The sequence below is a fragment of the Cryptomeria japonica genome, chromosome 10 (assembly GCF_030272615.1).
Source record: "Cryptomeria japonica chromosome 10, Sugi_1.0, whole genome shotgun sequence".
Classification (NCBI taxonomy): domain Eukaryota; kingdom Viridiplantae; phylum Streptophyta; class Pinopsida; order Cupressales; family Cupressaceae; genus Cryptomeria; species Cryptomeria japonica.
In genome coordinates, this window is record NC_081414.1 from 447379709 (window position 1) to 447395951 (window position 16243).

Sequence of the window (16243 nt, forward strand, 5' to 3'; positions counted from 1 at the left end):
CTTGGCGACTAACTTACTATAAATAGTAAGTGTCTAGAAACCCTATCAGAGCAGCACCGATTGGCCTGAAACTGAAAACACCTAGGCCAAAACACCTCAGGATCCCACCAATGTCCTTGTTAGCCTTCGGGACCGTGTCAGAATAGGCTAGCGACACCCCATATCATGTTGCGCTAAAAAGGGGACATTACAAATAATCAATATGAATAGATTAAAGATTAAATCTATTAATATTAATATGAAATCTTTAAAGATTAAATCTATTTAATAGATTAAAGATTAATATTAAATCTATTTAAGATGAAATCTATTTTTATTTAAAGATATCATATTATTAAATCTTTTTAATATTAATATGAAATCTTTAATTTAAAACTCTCCTAACATACATTCAATATTAAATCATAAGCTATCGAGCAAAAAACTATATCAAATTGTAAGCTAAGAAAGCGACAGAGCATTGCGGGGAAACAACGGCGATGGGGGCACAGTGGGGAAACAACGGTGGCGAGGCAAGGGCTCACACGCACAAAGCACAAAAGTGTTCCAATGGCGGTTTGGCAGCACGAACAGGCAACTTACGTCGACGAACAACGAGAGGAAAAAACCCTTCAAAAGACAAACGACCTTCAAACCTCTGCGAAATGCGTCAGAACTTCGGCGAATATAACCTAAAAAAATGCTAACCTCTATGACGTACAAATTTCAGACGATTTTTTACAAATTTTATAACGTTTTCATAGGTTCACCGAATTTCAAACCTGAAGCCGAAAATTCGGCGAACACGGTGACTTAGGTTCCAGCGACATTTCAAGCATTCAACCATTCAACGTAAGTCCACCTTGTGATTCAAGCAATATCACATCAAACAACTAAGTCTATCCAAGAGCACGTCAAGACCTGACATTCAAGAACCTTGGAATCGTCCCACTTGATCACACAACTTAGCATTTGGGGAGTGTTTGTTCAAGAGAGGATAGAATACTTAGTATTTTAGATTGTGTTGCATAGTGCGTAAAAACAATCAACAAGCACGAAGGTTCAGATGTAGAGGTGGGTGATCGTCTTTACCAGCATGGGGAAACAAAAGTACTTCCCCAGGTCGAGGCTGCCCGGGAGACTATGCGGAAAGAATTATTGACTAAGATGGCACTTGTGCAGGAGCAGCTTGCTAAAGAGACACAGCTCACACCTCTGAGTGGCAGCATCATGTGGCTTTGGAGGAACAATTGGAGTAGCAGCACCCTATCTTGGCAAGGAAGGATGTCAAGTTGGGAGAAATGGAGGGGCACCAAGAGGTCAAGGCTCGAGAAGTGGAGAAGTGCAAGAAGGATTTGAAGGAAGTCATGAAAATGGTGAAGAGGTCACGGGAACACCAACTAGTGGCTGAACATGATCTGCAACTCTGTACAGAGCAAGTACAATGGCTACTTGAAAGGCTTTCCACCTTGAGGGCTACATCCATTTCAACATCTTCTACTTGTCTGCATCCTCTCACCCTCTTGTTTCTTAATAAGTTGTGTTCTCTAGCCCCATTTTGTTTTTCCATCATATGGAACACTGACTTCTTTTTGGGGGGAGTTGATGTAGTCAACAATTTCGCCATGACAAATAAATAATGTTTTGTTAAGTAATAACTGGCGATGTAATGACATTGTCTCTGATATGTTGTTGGTAGTTCCAACAGTTGGTACTCTCAAGTAACTGCCAGGAACTATATATACTTCATGGTTGTCTTGGAAAACATTATTATTTGCTTGTAGACATTACATTCTAGGATAAAAGGATACATCTTTCTGGCCATGTTTTGTTGTTTATTATCGTCATTTTATATTGCTATATGTTATGTTTTTGTTATTGTTTACTCTGCGTAATATGAATCACATTTCCTTCATGAGAAAACATCTTTCATGCATTTGGCAAGTGTTGTTTATCAAACCCTTCAATAGAAAAGATTAAAAAAGAAAAAACAAGGGTGAACATTACAAGATGCCTAAAGAGATAATCAAAAAAGCTATGGCAAGTTCGGTTACAGTAGAGCAAGTGACAAATAGATTTCTCCCAAATAAAACAAATTATGTTTCTTTGAATTTTCAGTGTGTTGGGAACATAATGGCGTTTCTTGGTATGTGTCATTTTTCACCTCTCCAAAACTCCAATTACTCATTAATTTTGACTTACGAAGCACTATTTCCATATATTCCATAGTATAGGGGATTGTCCTACTCCCTGAGAAGGTTTCCTCCATCAAGGAATGCTAATGAATATAAATAAAACTACCCACACTACATTGCTAGGCTCTTCATTAGATGCCCATGTACCCATACAATATCGGTACTGCAAACTGTGTCTCAACTTTTCTATTACCTTGGAAGCTTCACTTTCTTAAAAAGACAAAATTAAAAAACAATTCAAGTCCATATTGGACCATAATAATATAAGTGAAAATGACACATACTTGCACTGCTACTGCATTTGGTTCTAACTATATAACTAGGGATGCCTATATGCCTGGCTAGACCAAATCTCAATCAGTTGTTTCCCCAATTTTCCAAGATTGGGGAAGCTGAGGCAGGAAGGGGTGAACACAAGGGTTCAAGCATGCCAAATATTTTCCCAAATGTTGGAGACAGTGCGAGCATAACAAATAAAACAACTTGAATAAATCTAAAGCAGCTGAAATTTGGATACAATCTATTGCATTTGCAATAACAATCCTCAGGACAGTGGCAGGTGATGGGGAACTTTCAAGGATGACAAATATTTTCCCAAAGTTTGGATATAGTGCAGGCATAACTATTTAAAAATATTAAAAAATTAAAAGCAGCTGACATTTGAATACAATGTGTTGCATTTGCAATCACATCCCCCTTCTAATTTTAGGTGTTTTAGCATTTTTTTTCTCTTTATAAGTTACCTTTTATATTTTATGCACCAAAAGGAACAGGTTGTCCAATCCGGAAAATAAGAGATGTCCCCTCCAAGTCCATGAAATGTCACCTAGAACCCCACCAGATGTGTCCCATAGAATGGTGGTGTTTCTTTTACATATCAGAATTTCCCTTTTCAATTATATAATACACCAACACCTAACCCTGGAAAAAAAATATCAACAAAGGCAGAACCCTAATGCAACATAATATCAACATTATAATATTATGTGAATATTTAACCAGTTCTTGTCAAACCTCATTTACAATATGGTGCCAGTCTAAACCATATGACACCTTTAGAAAAGAATCTGAGAGCAATACAACAAGAAGGAGATTATCTATGTATTTATTTATTTGTGATGCTTCACTATGGAGGGCTATTCCTATGATCTTTTTACTATGATTTTCCACACACCTAGAGAAAATATCCTCTAGAACAATTAATAAATCAAATGAAATGTTATATCAGAAATTTCTTTCAAGGGAGCCCTATAGGAAGGAAATGTGATTGTAACAAGGTCAAAGATTCCTCAGAGTCATGCTTGCTCAAAATCGAAAAATAAGGGTCTACTATCATTTTGCATCAAGGTACCTTCAGTTAACATTAAGTTGTCACTGTAACTGCAACCCAGGATCTTCAATTTTCTATAGGCAATATACACATATATGCCAATAGAATCATCTTATGACCATTAAATGTCAGTTGTTCTCCAAACAAAAAAAAAACACTTTCACCTTTCAGACATCTATTTATTTAAAACAACAAATATGATAAAACACCATCAACATTTCTTTAAAAGTAACTGAGTAGTTAACTCACACAAGATTTTTCTGTAAAATGGCCTTATGAATAAAAATAAATCAGACTCTAAGAAGATAAAAGCCTTAGCATATGATGTAAAATAAGAAAGGAGAACTATAGGGGCAACTTCTTAGAAGATATCCAGTGAACCAATCGATAAACAAGTTTAGTCATTTTCCCACTTTCAGTCAGAAATTCTATTAAATACATATATCAAAATTTATAAATGCAGTTTAATTGTATAAGAAAAGCAAACACTATATAATTTTTATAGATTATTTTTCTCTTCAAATAGAATAGCCTTATGGTATTGAACACCTCCATTGGAAATGCATATTTACCTTGACCTTAGTGAAGTCTATTGTATGATATATAGCTGGAGCAATGAGCATTCTGGGATCAAAAGCATCCACTACAGGCTGTACATTCAAACATAAGGTCAAGGTCAATCATAAATGCAGAAAATAAAAACTGAATTTAAGCAATAATAAAAAACAAAGAAAACATTAGCTGCCTAGTTATTAAAAACATCATTGCATGCTTCACTGTTTATAAGCATTTTTATTCATCCAATTATACATGGAAACCAAAAATCCAGCCTCCTTTTTAATTTACATGCCTAAAATTTATTATCTATCCCTAAAACCAGTGCTTCTCTAAATTCTAAGCACATGGAGACATGTGGGCAGAGGCACATACATGGTGGCAAGGGGAAATGTTTGCAGGATGGTAAAATATTTCATTAATTTTGATGATGGCAGCGATGCTACTTGTGGATGCATGCTAAAACATATCTATATACATATGTATAACCTAAATTACAACAATAGAAAATAACTCATACAAACTAAGAGATGATGATTTTTTCTTAAACTATAACAAGATTAGTATAAATACAAACAGCTCAATTTACAATACCAATCCATTGATCTATCGATCCGTCTAATACAATCACCCAAAAGTACAATTCATGAAGTGCAAGTATTTGAAATACAACATATGAACTGAAAATCAAATATAAATGCCAAAGTGAAAATGCTTCGATAGTTTAAGTAACATGCTCAATATTTAGAGCATAGATGGAAAAATTGCCGAGTTGCAAAAAACTCGCAAGTTTTTTCCCTTAACAAGTAAACTTGCCATTGACTCGCAAAAAAATTTGTGCGAGTTTTTTTGAAAAACTTGGTGAATCCAAGTTAAAAAACTCGATTGCACTAGTAAAAAAGGGCAAAGACGTCAAAAAAGGCATTTCAATTTTAATTTTCACAATCTCTTTTGCTGCTCAAGAGGAAAAACAGCCTCCCAAGCTTCTCCAGGGTCATTCGCAGCAATTTTAGTCAATTTGAAGCGGATTTGAAGCAAATTTGAAATGGATTTTGAACTCGATTTTTGTCTTGTGCAATATGATCTTCAGTTGTGCACAAGGAAGGTAGAGGAAACACCAGCTGGTCCAATTGATTTGGATGATATAGATCCCTACAGTGATTGGACATCGCAGGAGCAGCCTTCATTGTTTACCGAGGATGACATCTATAATTTGGAGAGGCAAGCTATGGAGGAGGGGGGTGGATTTGGATTCACACTAGATGACATTGAGGAGGATGTCGAGGTTAAGGATAAGTAGGAGTCATTGCCAGTGCCACCAGCAACTACAACCAAAATGGATGTCGAGCCACAGCCAGTTGTGTCGAGCAAGAGGCACAGCCACAACGGACTCCTAGGACTAACCCCCTATTTCTACCTCTCCCCTAGATTTTACTAGAGCTAGGAAGCGGAAGATGTAAACTACTTTGATGTTGTACGTACTTTTAGTTTTACAAAAACAATTTGCTATTTTAATTTTGCTTCAGACTACCAGGCTACCAGCCATTAGCCTGATAGTTTGAGGCTATCAAACTAGAGCTAGGAAGCGGAAGATGTAAACTACTTTGATGTTGTACTTACTTTTAGTTTTACAAAAACAATTTGCTATTTCATCATCTCTTAGTTTGTATGAGTTATTTTGAGAAAAACTTGGCGAGTCCAAGTTAAAAACATCAACCGCACTAGTAAAAAAGGGCAAGGACGTCAAAAAAGGCATTTCAATTATTTTTTTCACTCACTTTTGCTGCTCAAGAGGAAAAACAACCTACCAAGCTTCTCCAGGGTCCATTCGCAGCAATTTTAGTCGAATTGAAGCGAATTAGAAGCAAATTTCAAGTGGATTTTGAACTCCATTTTTGTCATTGTGCAATATAAAATTCAGTTGTGCACAAGGAAGGTAGAGGAAACACCAGCTAGTCCAATTGATTTGGATGATATAGATCCCTACAATGATTGGACATCGCAGGAGCAGCATTCATTGTTTACCGAGGATGACATCTATAATTTGGAGAGGCAAGCTATAGAGGAGGAGGAGGGTGGATTTGGATTCACACTAGATGAAATTGAGGAGATTGAGGAGGTTAAGGATGAGTAGGAGTCGTCATTGTCAGTGCCACCAATAGCTACAACCAAAATGGATGTCGAGGCACAGCAAGGAGGCACAGCCACAACGGACTCCTAGGACTAGACCCCCTATTTCTACCTCTCCCCTAGTTTTTACTAGAGCTAGGAAGCGGAAGATGTAAACTACTTTGATGTTGTACTTACTTTTAGTTTTACAAAAACAATTTGCTATTTTAATTTTGCTTCAGATTATCAGGTTACCAGCCATTAGCCTGATAGTCTGAGGCTATTAGACTAGACCTAGGAATCGGAAGATGTAAACTACTTTGATGTTGGACTTACTTTTAGTTTTACAAAAACAATTTGCTATTTTAATTTTTCTATTTCATCATCTCTTAGTTTGTATGAGTTATTTTGAGAAAAACTTGGCGAGTCCAAGTTAAAAAAATCGACCGCACTAGTAAAAAAGGGCAAGGACGTCAAAAAAGGCATTTCAATTTTTTTTTCACACTCTTTTGCTGCTCAAGAGGAAAAACAGCCTCCCAAGCTTCTCCAAGGTCATTCGCAGCAATTTTAGTCGATTTGAAGCAGATTTGAAGCAAATTTGAAGTGGATTTTGAACTCGATTTTTGTCTTTGTGCAATATGATCTTCAGTTGTGCACAAGGAAGGTAGAGGAAACACCAGCTGGTCCAATAGATTTGGATGATATAGATCCCTACAGTGATTGGACATTGCAGGAGCAGCCTTCATTGTTTACTGAGGATGACATCTATAATTTGGAGAGGCAAGCTATGGAGGAGGAGGGGGGTGGATTTGAATTCAGACTGGATGACATTGAGGAGGATGAGGAGGTTAAGTATGAGTAGGAGGAGTCATTGCCAGTGCCACCAGCAGCTACAACCAAAATGGATGTTGAGCCACAGCCAGTTGTGCCGAGCAAGGAGGCACAGCCACAATGGACTCCTAGGACTAGACCCCCTATTTCTAACTCTCCCCTTGTTTTTACTAGAGCTAGGAAGCGGAAGATGTAAACTACTTTGATGTTGTACTTACTTTTAGTTTTACAAAAACAATTTGCTATTTTAATTTTGCTTCAGACTATCAGGCTACCAGCCATTAGCATTCCACACAAGGATGCCATTTTGTACCAAATTTAGATTTAAATCGATTAAATATATCTAGACTTGGCTTTTTTCTGTTGTGTACTCATTTATTAACTCCTTGGATGCATCTCCTCATTGAATTTTACAAAAAAAAACTGCATTTCTAATTACATTTAGGCAAATTTTTTAGTTGGCGAGTTTTTGCTTTTGGCGAGTAGTTCAACTATGATTCAGAGTAAATCATCAAATAGAAATCTCAATAACTACTCCTCACTAAAACTGCTATACTCATCTAGCTCCTACAAAAAGAATAGAACTAGCATTGATAGCAAATCCTAGTCCTCATCAAACTATATTAGCTCCTCAGTCTGTACACCCCCACCGTGTTGTTGGATTCTCCTTGCACACATTTGGCCTCCAATAAATGAGATGCAAGGCACTATGTAAAGCAACAAGCTTTTTGTTTCATAGATAGGCATGTTCTTCTTGACCAGGTGTATAAAACTAAATGTAGACAAAATCCTCTCAACAACAAAGGAAATCAAAACCTCTAAAAAGCAGTGAATGGCAATTCTTCATAGCAATCACAAAGTCCCATATAACTGTCTCCAACTTGCTAGGTCTTTCTTCTTACATTAGTTTGTCTTTCCATCATAACCAAACTCTCAAACTTAATGTCATTGAGTTCAACAAATTTGATGCATTTAGCCCTCAGCATCCTCCTCCACATTTTCTTGAAGGCCTTCATAGACCACTTATCCTCATTGTCATCAACAAACACCTCTCTATTACATCTTTTAGATTCACTGCATATGTAGCTGTGTAAAGGGTTGTTCATCTTCTCCTTCCTCCATTAAATGATGGTTTGAATATATTCATAGAAAAGTTGCAATGTGCGATCTCCCAAACAAACTACAACCTTCACTTTGCCAAACATATATCTCAAGTGACAAAAAAATGATCAGTCACAACATCATCCTTCACCATATTCACTCATTTGCCATGGCCTTTCCATACCGAGTCCAAAAGGGCTCCTTTATTTCAAGCATCCCATTCAATAAAATTAAATGGGATCCAATTTTTATAATTGGTTTTTTATTTTTTATTAAGGGTCGAAAAAGGGTTTGAAAATGGTCCACTTCCTTTTACAGCAATAAACCTTAATGGCAGCAGTACAACCAAACATGAACAGCAACAAACACGAGCTTAGAAAAAAGGAACAGTCAAGCTACTCCATAAGCCACAACACAGCAAGGACAAAACGGTTATAATGCTAACAAATTCTAGGACATAGAATCAGAGAGAATCAAGGACCACAATAGCCTCCCATTTGTCTTTTAAAAAATCAAGATTCTTGCCCACAAGCTCCACAACCTGATCACCCAACATTTCATCAAGTTAGGATCTAAACCAAGTATCAACAGACATGCAAAATTTCTTCCTTGAAAAGGACTGAAACAATGTCAATGAGGTGTAACAGTTTTCATTAAAAAATCTACAACTCCCTCCTCCACCAAAATCTGGATGACCCGCTTAATTTTTCCAATGCCCGATCAATAATATTCATAAATCCCCTTAACACCTTCTTTGAAAGGTTAATCAACCTTCATAAATATATAAGGTTTTAACAATGAGTAACTCTCCAACTATTAAATTGTTGCCTCCATCCTTTAAAGGTATATTCAAACTCAAGCTTTGCAACTCAAAGCCTTGAACCCAAACACACAATTAAGGTCTTTTTATGCAAGTTTCAACACAATCATTCTGCACCACTAAGAGAAACAAATACAAATACTCTGCTCTCTCTGTTTCATCCTGATGATGCATCATGTAGTATGATCTGAAACATTGATGATTAAAAAGTTGCACACAGTTTAAGCCAGAAAATCTGCCATACATCTCCATGGACTGTGGAAACTACATGACTCTGAATACAAACCTTCCAAATAACAGATATCATCGCATAGGGCCCTATGACTTTCCTACAGTTCTACATCAAGCCATGAATGACAAGAAACACACAATAAACAAAAGGAGATCTCAGCAAACATTCACTAGACCAACATCATCCATGGATTCTCCATCACCAAATTAACATTGGAATAATTCTCATTCCAAATCATATCTTATTTGGATTTTGCCAGAAGGCACAAAAGACTAACTTACTTTAAAATTCTTGCCAAAAGCCTCCTTAAAATAACGAGTTAAGACAACAAAAATGGAAAACCATAAGAATTATTGTTCACTAGCATCATCCACCTCCTCACAATCCTTTCTTTTGGCCCTGGGTTGCACTCCACTCATATATTGAAGTCCAAGGAGAAGGGCCACTGGTGAAATGTCTGAAAATCTCCCTGTATAAATTTAGTTTTTGCAGCCCCCTCTTCCAGCATGATCTTAATACAAAGTTCAGCCCCCTCTTCCAACATGATCTTAATACAAAGTTCAGCCCCTTCTTCAAGTTTGATCTGAATGCAAAACGTGATCTATTTACCATATACATCCGGAATGGATGTATTAACTCTAGTAATGTTTTCCTTGCAGGAAATGATTTTGAAACGATGCCCAAGGCTAATAATGCCGGTGGGACAATAGAGACTGCTAAGGCAGGTATGTCATTCTTGCCACCTGTCTTTCAACCAGGCCCTCATACTCATAGGCAATGTACATGGCCCAGACTAGTTTAAAATAAGCATAGATCCCTAGCAGCACTGAATTACTGAAAGAGCATCATATTGTAAGAAAAACATATGACGCATTAGCCTGATGAAGTGTGGAATTATTAATTCAGGTCTCCTGATTGTAATTATTCTCTGTTGTATGCTTTTGTACATATGATAGTTATCATTCTATAGCTATCATAATCCACTCCTCGTTGGATGCTCTCACACTTTATTTGTAGTCTTTACCTTTATATGCTATTTTGACAGTTGAAAAGCCATGTAAACTACTGACGTTTATTTATTTTAAAAACATTAAAAAAAGCCAATAGAACTGAAAGATACAGCTTTGCTAATCGTTAAAAACAATTTATATCAGCATCAAAATGAATGAGTATTCTGAAATAAATTTTACTAAAGGGCACCTAAAAGTTGGATTCAATACCGTAAAAGAAAATGAGAATATCATGAACACTTTCCAACACATGACATTCACATTTTAAAATAGGTCATCCTTAGTTGATCCTGTGCATTGTTAATCGCAGCTGCATCACAATATGCATACACCATGTGCCAAAATCTAAAATATTCTCTACTATAACCATGCTTATCATGTGTCACCAAACTGTTTGTAGCAGCAGCTCCATGAATGCAACTATTGGAAATAATTGTTAGACCTAAAGGGGAAAATCTATGTATCACAATATTTGCCCTCAATGCATGCTTTGTTGCTTACACATGAGCAAAAGCATAACAAAGCAGGTACTATTTGTAAATCTGAAAACAACTCTCTCAAATGAAAATCCAAATTCCCTCCCACCCAGGATGAGTGAGAGAGGTAGTTCCATCGAGGGTGAGGGAATTTTACAAAGTTGGGGTGGGTAGGAGGTATAATTGCTTGTTCCTGGTCATTTCTGGTTAGGTGGGAACCGTTGGTAAAACGGTCAAGTGATATTTATTCTTATGGTCGCCCGGAACTGGAACAAAGAGATAAATCTTTGAAGAGGAATCCTTCATTCAGTCATTTATTGGAAGGAACTCAAACAAGGATTGACCGCCCTACTATCTAGCCAGCCAGCCCCCAGCCCCCAGCTATATGGGTTAGCAATAGAGTTATGTCAGAAAGGCTAAGAATTGCTAGTAATTCTCTTCATAAACGTTCACCAAGATTGCCTTCGCATACTGTCACAGCAAAATGCCCTTCTTTCTGTAGGATCAAAGCCCTGATGCAACAACAGTAGCATGGAACTGCAGGCCTATAGAAATTGAAAGACATGTGTTGTTTCAAACAACGTCCTGAACATACTTGAATTATAGTTTAAATGTAACCAAAATAAATAAAAAAGAAAAACTAATCAGATAATTGATTGTTGATAAAGATTTTGTTGAAGGTCACTCAGAACGTAAAATAAATTTAAACCACGACAATTCTCATTTCCATCATTAAGCTTGTACGACAAGAATAAATTGAGTTTTTTCTGCAATAAAAACTACAATTGCTCCATTCTCCCTATAAGTAAACTGAGAGTCACACCTGAGAAAAATAGCCCTGAAAAGCAGATCCATGCAATGGTGTCAAGTCAACACCATAGTAGTTTTGTTGTTGCCAGAATAGAGCCTGAAAGTAAACAGGCAATCAATGAATTGGATAATACAAAAGTTAATGACAATTTACCAATTACTAAACATAATATCATGCTGCAATATCTATAGTCATGAATCTTAAAATCCACAGACAAAGTTGGATTCGAATGTATATAACAGAAAAAGGACATAACTTAAGTGATGCATAAAGAAAACAAACCAAAAAAAATAATAAGACAATAAGAATACAACCATAATAGTTTACCAAAGTTAAAGAAATCAACAACAGCAGTTTGACAAAGTTTTACTTATCTCAATAAAGAAGAAAAGTACAATCTTAGTTCAAACAAAACTTACCTGTTCTAATCCAGCCTCAAGAATAATTCAATTACAATGTTTTAAGGGCACCAACCCTAAGGAATCACCCAATCCCTTACTAAAGAGAACCAACTGTTGCTATCACAAACTCTTCAATCAGAGCACCAACCCAGAATCCTTGAGGCACCAACCATAGGATGTTATAGATTAGGTAACTTATTCTCAGACCTGAAGTATTACAATTAACAGTATTAAAATATTATACAAACAAATTATCACAAACTGGATGTTGTTATCTGCAGATATCTGTAAACAACTTTACACTTGACAATCTACAAACACAGTGTTAAAGTCTGAGAATTGAAAATCTCCTTCAGGTTTCCAGTACACAAACTCAAGCCAAGAACATCATGATATCCCACTGTAAAAAGAACTGATCTGATTTATCCTTTAAATTATTTGCACTTGTCTTTCTATTGGAGATTGCTCAATTAGAGCCTTTTATCTTTAATTGAATATTGTTCACTTACAGGCTTACAGCACTCTTGAAACACGTACTCTCAACATCTCCTCTCGTTCATTACTGATGTTTCTTCAGAAGACCATTATACTTAAAGTTTGATTACCTTCACATACTATGACAGTCTTATCAGCATTATCAAAATTAACTCTCAAAGCTTTTTGTCACCAATATGAAATGAAAACTGTTTCCAAACAAATGACTAACTGTCCAAGACAGTTACAACCGATTAACAACTTCTAACAACTGCTAACTGTCAACAGGTATAACTGTTATTAACCAATGTAAATTAAAACTTTGTTGTTGCTTAATGTTTCAGATGAAATCCCAGTTATAAATAGAAACCCATTCACCAATCAAAATTAGATACATTCTGCAACAAATCTGCCATTAATCATGAGTTCGAGAATGTAGAGGACAGAATGGTAAGCAAAATCTGATCTTTTTAACAAAGGTGCTGAAAACTGATTTACTGTTTTATCATCATACTAACATGTTTCCTCTACCAGGTCTAAGGCACAAGACCCTCAATGATGTGCTGCTACCATAGAAGCCAAGGCTGATTCAATCTGGAACATCTAAACCCTACAATCTGATCAGAACATCTGCAATTTCAGAATCTCTGCAAGTTTCATGAATGCATCTAACTTGAAATCAACGACAAATATACAGACAACTAACATTAACTACATAATCATATGGTATCAGAGAAAATTAAATCACATGTGGTTTAAGTTGAGACGAGCCAAAGAGGAAATGGGAAAGAGTATAGTCCTCTTGGTGACTCCAGCTTTTTGTAGGAGAGGAGGAAACTAGGTAGCATTCTCCTTTTCTTTATTGAGTTATTGTGAGAGCTAACTAATACTAATGCAAGTCACAAGAGTTAAGAGTTGCATAACAGAGAAGAATGAGCTATGGCTCATAGAGTGGGACAAACTAGAACAACTGACCACTAAGAATAGCTGCCCTTGGTGAAATGATAAGAGCTATGCAAGCCATATCCAAAGCTAGTGAGAATGAACAATGATAAGGAGTTGCGCAAAAACTGAATAATGGAGAGGAAGCCACTAGAGAAAAACTAAAGAACTTAAGTGAAGACCTCGGACTCTCAGAAATGATAATATTAGTTACAACTAGAATGGAGATGAGGCAAAGATTGATATCCCTAACTTATTTAGTCACTGAATCACAGAATTGTAGAAATAATTTAGCTGAGAACAAATAAAAAAATGAAGGCCAAATGAACTAAGTTGATGGGCCATGTATCCTCTGATAAGATAATTTTAGTTGATGAAGGGTTACAATCAGAAGCTGAAATAAAAGAAGAAAGACTTGCAATAGGATAGTTATAAAGCTCAAAGGGAAGTTTTGACTACCTGACTATAAGCTGAGCTTCTTTAAAAAGCTGAAAAACTTTAGGCAGAAAGAAACAAACGTAAAAACTACTTTAAGGAAGCTTATAAGTTGACAACCAATGTAGGCTACATAGAGATGATGAAGAGGAGAATGCTTGTTATTTGAATGGCCTGTGGATGTCCACTCAGGATACCTTTGGTGTAGCCAAATTACAGTCTATTAGGAAATACGTTCGGTGTGCCTTAAAAAGCCAAAAGGGAAATTAATTAGGAGACTTAAGAATAGAAGAGGAAGACAAAAACATTAGACAATCAATCTCCATTCAGCAGAAGTAGCAAGTAGCTTGACAATTCTATGGAGGACAAGGAGGTGATTGAAGAGATCATGAAGGAGGCTTTAATGGTTCATTTTATATCTCACCAATAAGCTCATAATGCATAGCGATGTTCTCGTGCAGACAAAGCGAACAAAACAACCAAGAAAAAAGTCCATGTACAGAAGATGAATATAACGAAGTGGAAGTGATGGCTCCACTGGAATCTTAACAAGGATAAAATTTCACGTTGTGAAGGATTTTAACAAAGCCAAACAGTATCAACAAAGTACAATGGTAGAGAGACCATTATCAAAGCTAAGGGCAAAGCAGGACATAAGCGTTGAAAGTTGATTATAGATAGTGGTAGCACAAATATTTTAGTTTCTACTGAAATGAACCAGAAACTAGGGTTAAAAAGGACACCTTGCCTAAACCCATACAAGGTCTCCTCTTAATGAATAAATCAAAAGGTAATTGTTGAAAAGCTTCTAAACTAATACAAGGTTTCTTGCTACTGAAGCAGTCAACAGATAATTGTTCAAAAGCTTCTAAACCCATACAAGATTTCTTGGTTGGAAGGAATTAACAGCTAACTGTTAGCATGCAATTATTTAACAAATTACAAGAAATCATGATTTATATATGGTGTTAAGTCCACAGATACACGCCATGTTTTCTTGGGTAGATATTGGTAGTGTGACATAAAAGCAATATATGATGGAAGAAAGAATGTCTTCCAAAGTAGCAAAGGTGGAAAGGAACTTGAGTTGCTTCCTATGAAATAAGAATTCTGAGACAGCAGCAAGTGATATAACATCCAGAATAAAAGTTACTCAAGAAAGTGAAGAAGATAAAGGTATGTTTTTTCTCTAATTCCAAAGCCCAAACAAATTGTGGAAAATATTCTTACATATGTGATAACAAAAGATAGATTTTCAAATAAGCCTCCACATTGGTTGAGTAAATCACTGAGTTAAGTTCGTTCATGATTTGTTGGATATAGATCTGATAATAGAAATTTTGAACCCATTCAAAATACTAGCACTGCTTATACAAAATGAATATCAACAATAGAGGATGTATACATATTCAAGTGCAATATATAAGATCACCATTAAGTAGCGATCTACATTGCCAAGAAAGCTTCAGTTGATGGAGTGTCATAGTGATGTTAAATATTTGTCCAAAACTGATTATCATAAAATTCATTAAAGGAAGCTGATATATGGAAAACAGGAATTCAGGCAAAGCAAGAATTATACAAATGGTTGGCCTTGCCATTTGCACTAATTATTGTTTCCATCACTTCCATGAAATAAATCAGTGAAGTACTTAACCATATTTTGCGAAATCCCTGTGTTTATACAGATGATAGATTACTTATCAGCTAAACCATAAAACATGTATTTGAAATAGTTACTGGTGCAGCTGAACCCACCAAAACTGTGTACTGAATTGAAAAAACAAAAATTCATGATGCAAGAGCTCGTACAATGGGTTTTTGGATTTCCAATTGTATACTGCGCTTTTACATTTCCAAATAAGGATTGAGTATGGATCCAAAGAAGATAAATGCTGTAGCATAATTGTCTGCTCAAATAAGTAATACAAATATAAAGAAGTTTTCATGCTTTGGAAAGGTTTTAAAAGTTAATAAAGAATTTTAGTAGATTTTGTGTGTCAATGACTGAACACATGAAGAAAATACTGTTCACATGGGCAGTAAAAAGATGAGCAAAGATTTAACATTTGATAAAAGGTCAAAGAAAAGCATGGAATAGCAATTTAAGCAAAAGGTATTCCCACTTGTGTAGCTTCAAGAAACGTTGGATGACAACAAAAGAATACATTCAATGTATGACGCAAGATAGTATACCACAGTTCAATACTTCAACAAAAAAAGAAATCAAGACATTGCATACTGCCTAAGTAGCTTGTTTTGTACATAGTTCATAAAGCATTGAATTTCTAAACACAGGCAAACTTGAATTAGAGATGCATGGAGTGGGAGAATATTTGAAAAGCTACTGACTTATTCAAAAGCATCAATCTTGAAGGTCTCAAAAGGTATCATTTCAAATAAGCGACAAAAAATTGTTGCCTACTATCCCAGTATAGTTGATTGCATGAAAAAGAATGAAACAGTTGTATGCAGATGATAAATATTTTGTAGAAATTTAAAGGTTTACAACCAACCTTAGCATAGCCTGTTTCAATCCAAG

At 35.9% G+C, this 16243-nt stretch overlaps 1 protein-coding gene across 7 annotated transcripts in view; it reads right to left on the bottom strand.

Annotated features, from left to right (window-relative positions):
- LOC131067540 (probable histone-arginine methyltransferase CARM1) overlaps positions 1-16243 on the bottom strand; it is a 253344-nt gene that overhangs the window by 86796 nt on the left and 150305 nt on the right. For all 7 annotated transcript variants that reach the window (XR_009111832.2, XR_009111833.2, XR_009111834.2 and 4 more), the window contains exons 10-11: positions 11462-11545; positions 4077-4154 (exon numbers count right to left, since the gene is read on the bottom strand). Coding sequence is in view for 4 of the 7 variants with exons in the window: in XM_058002590.2 (XP_057858573.2) it covers positions 4077-4154; positions 11462-11545 (162 nt within the window). In the remaining 3 variants the exon portion in view is untranslated. The remainder of the gene's footprint in view (positions 1-4076; positions 4155-11461; positions 11546-16243) is intronic.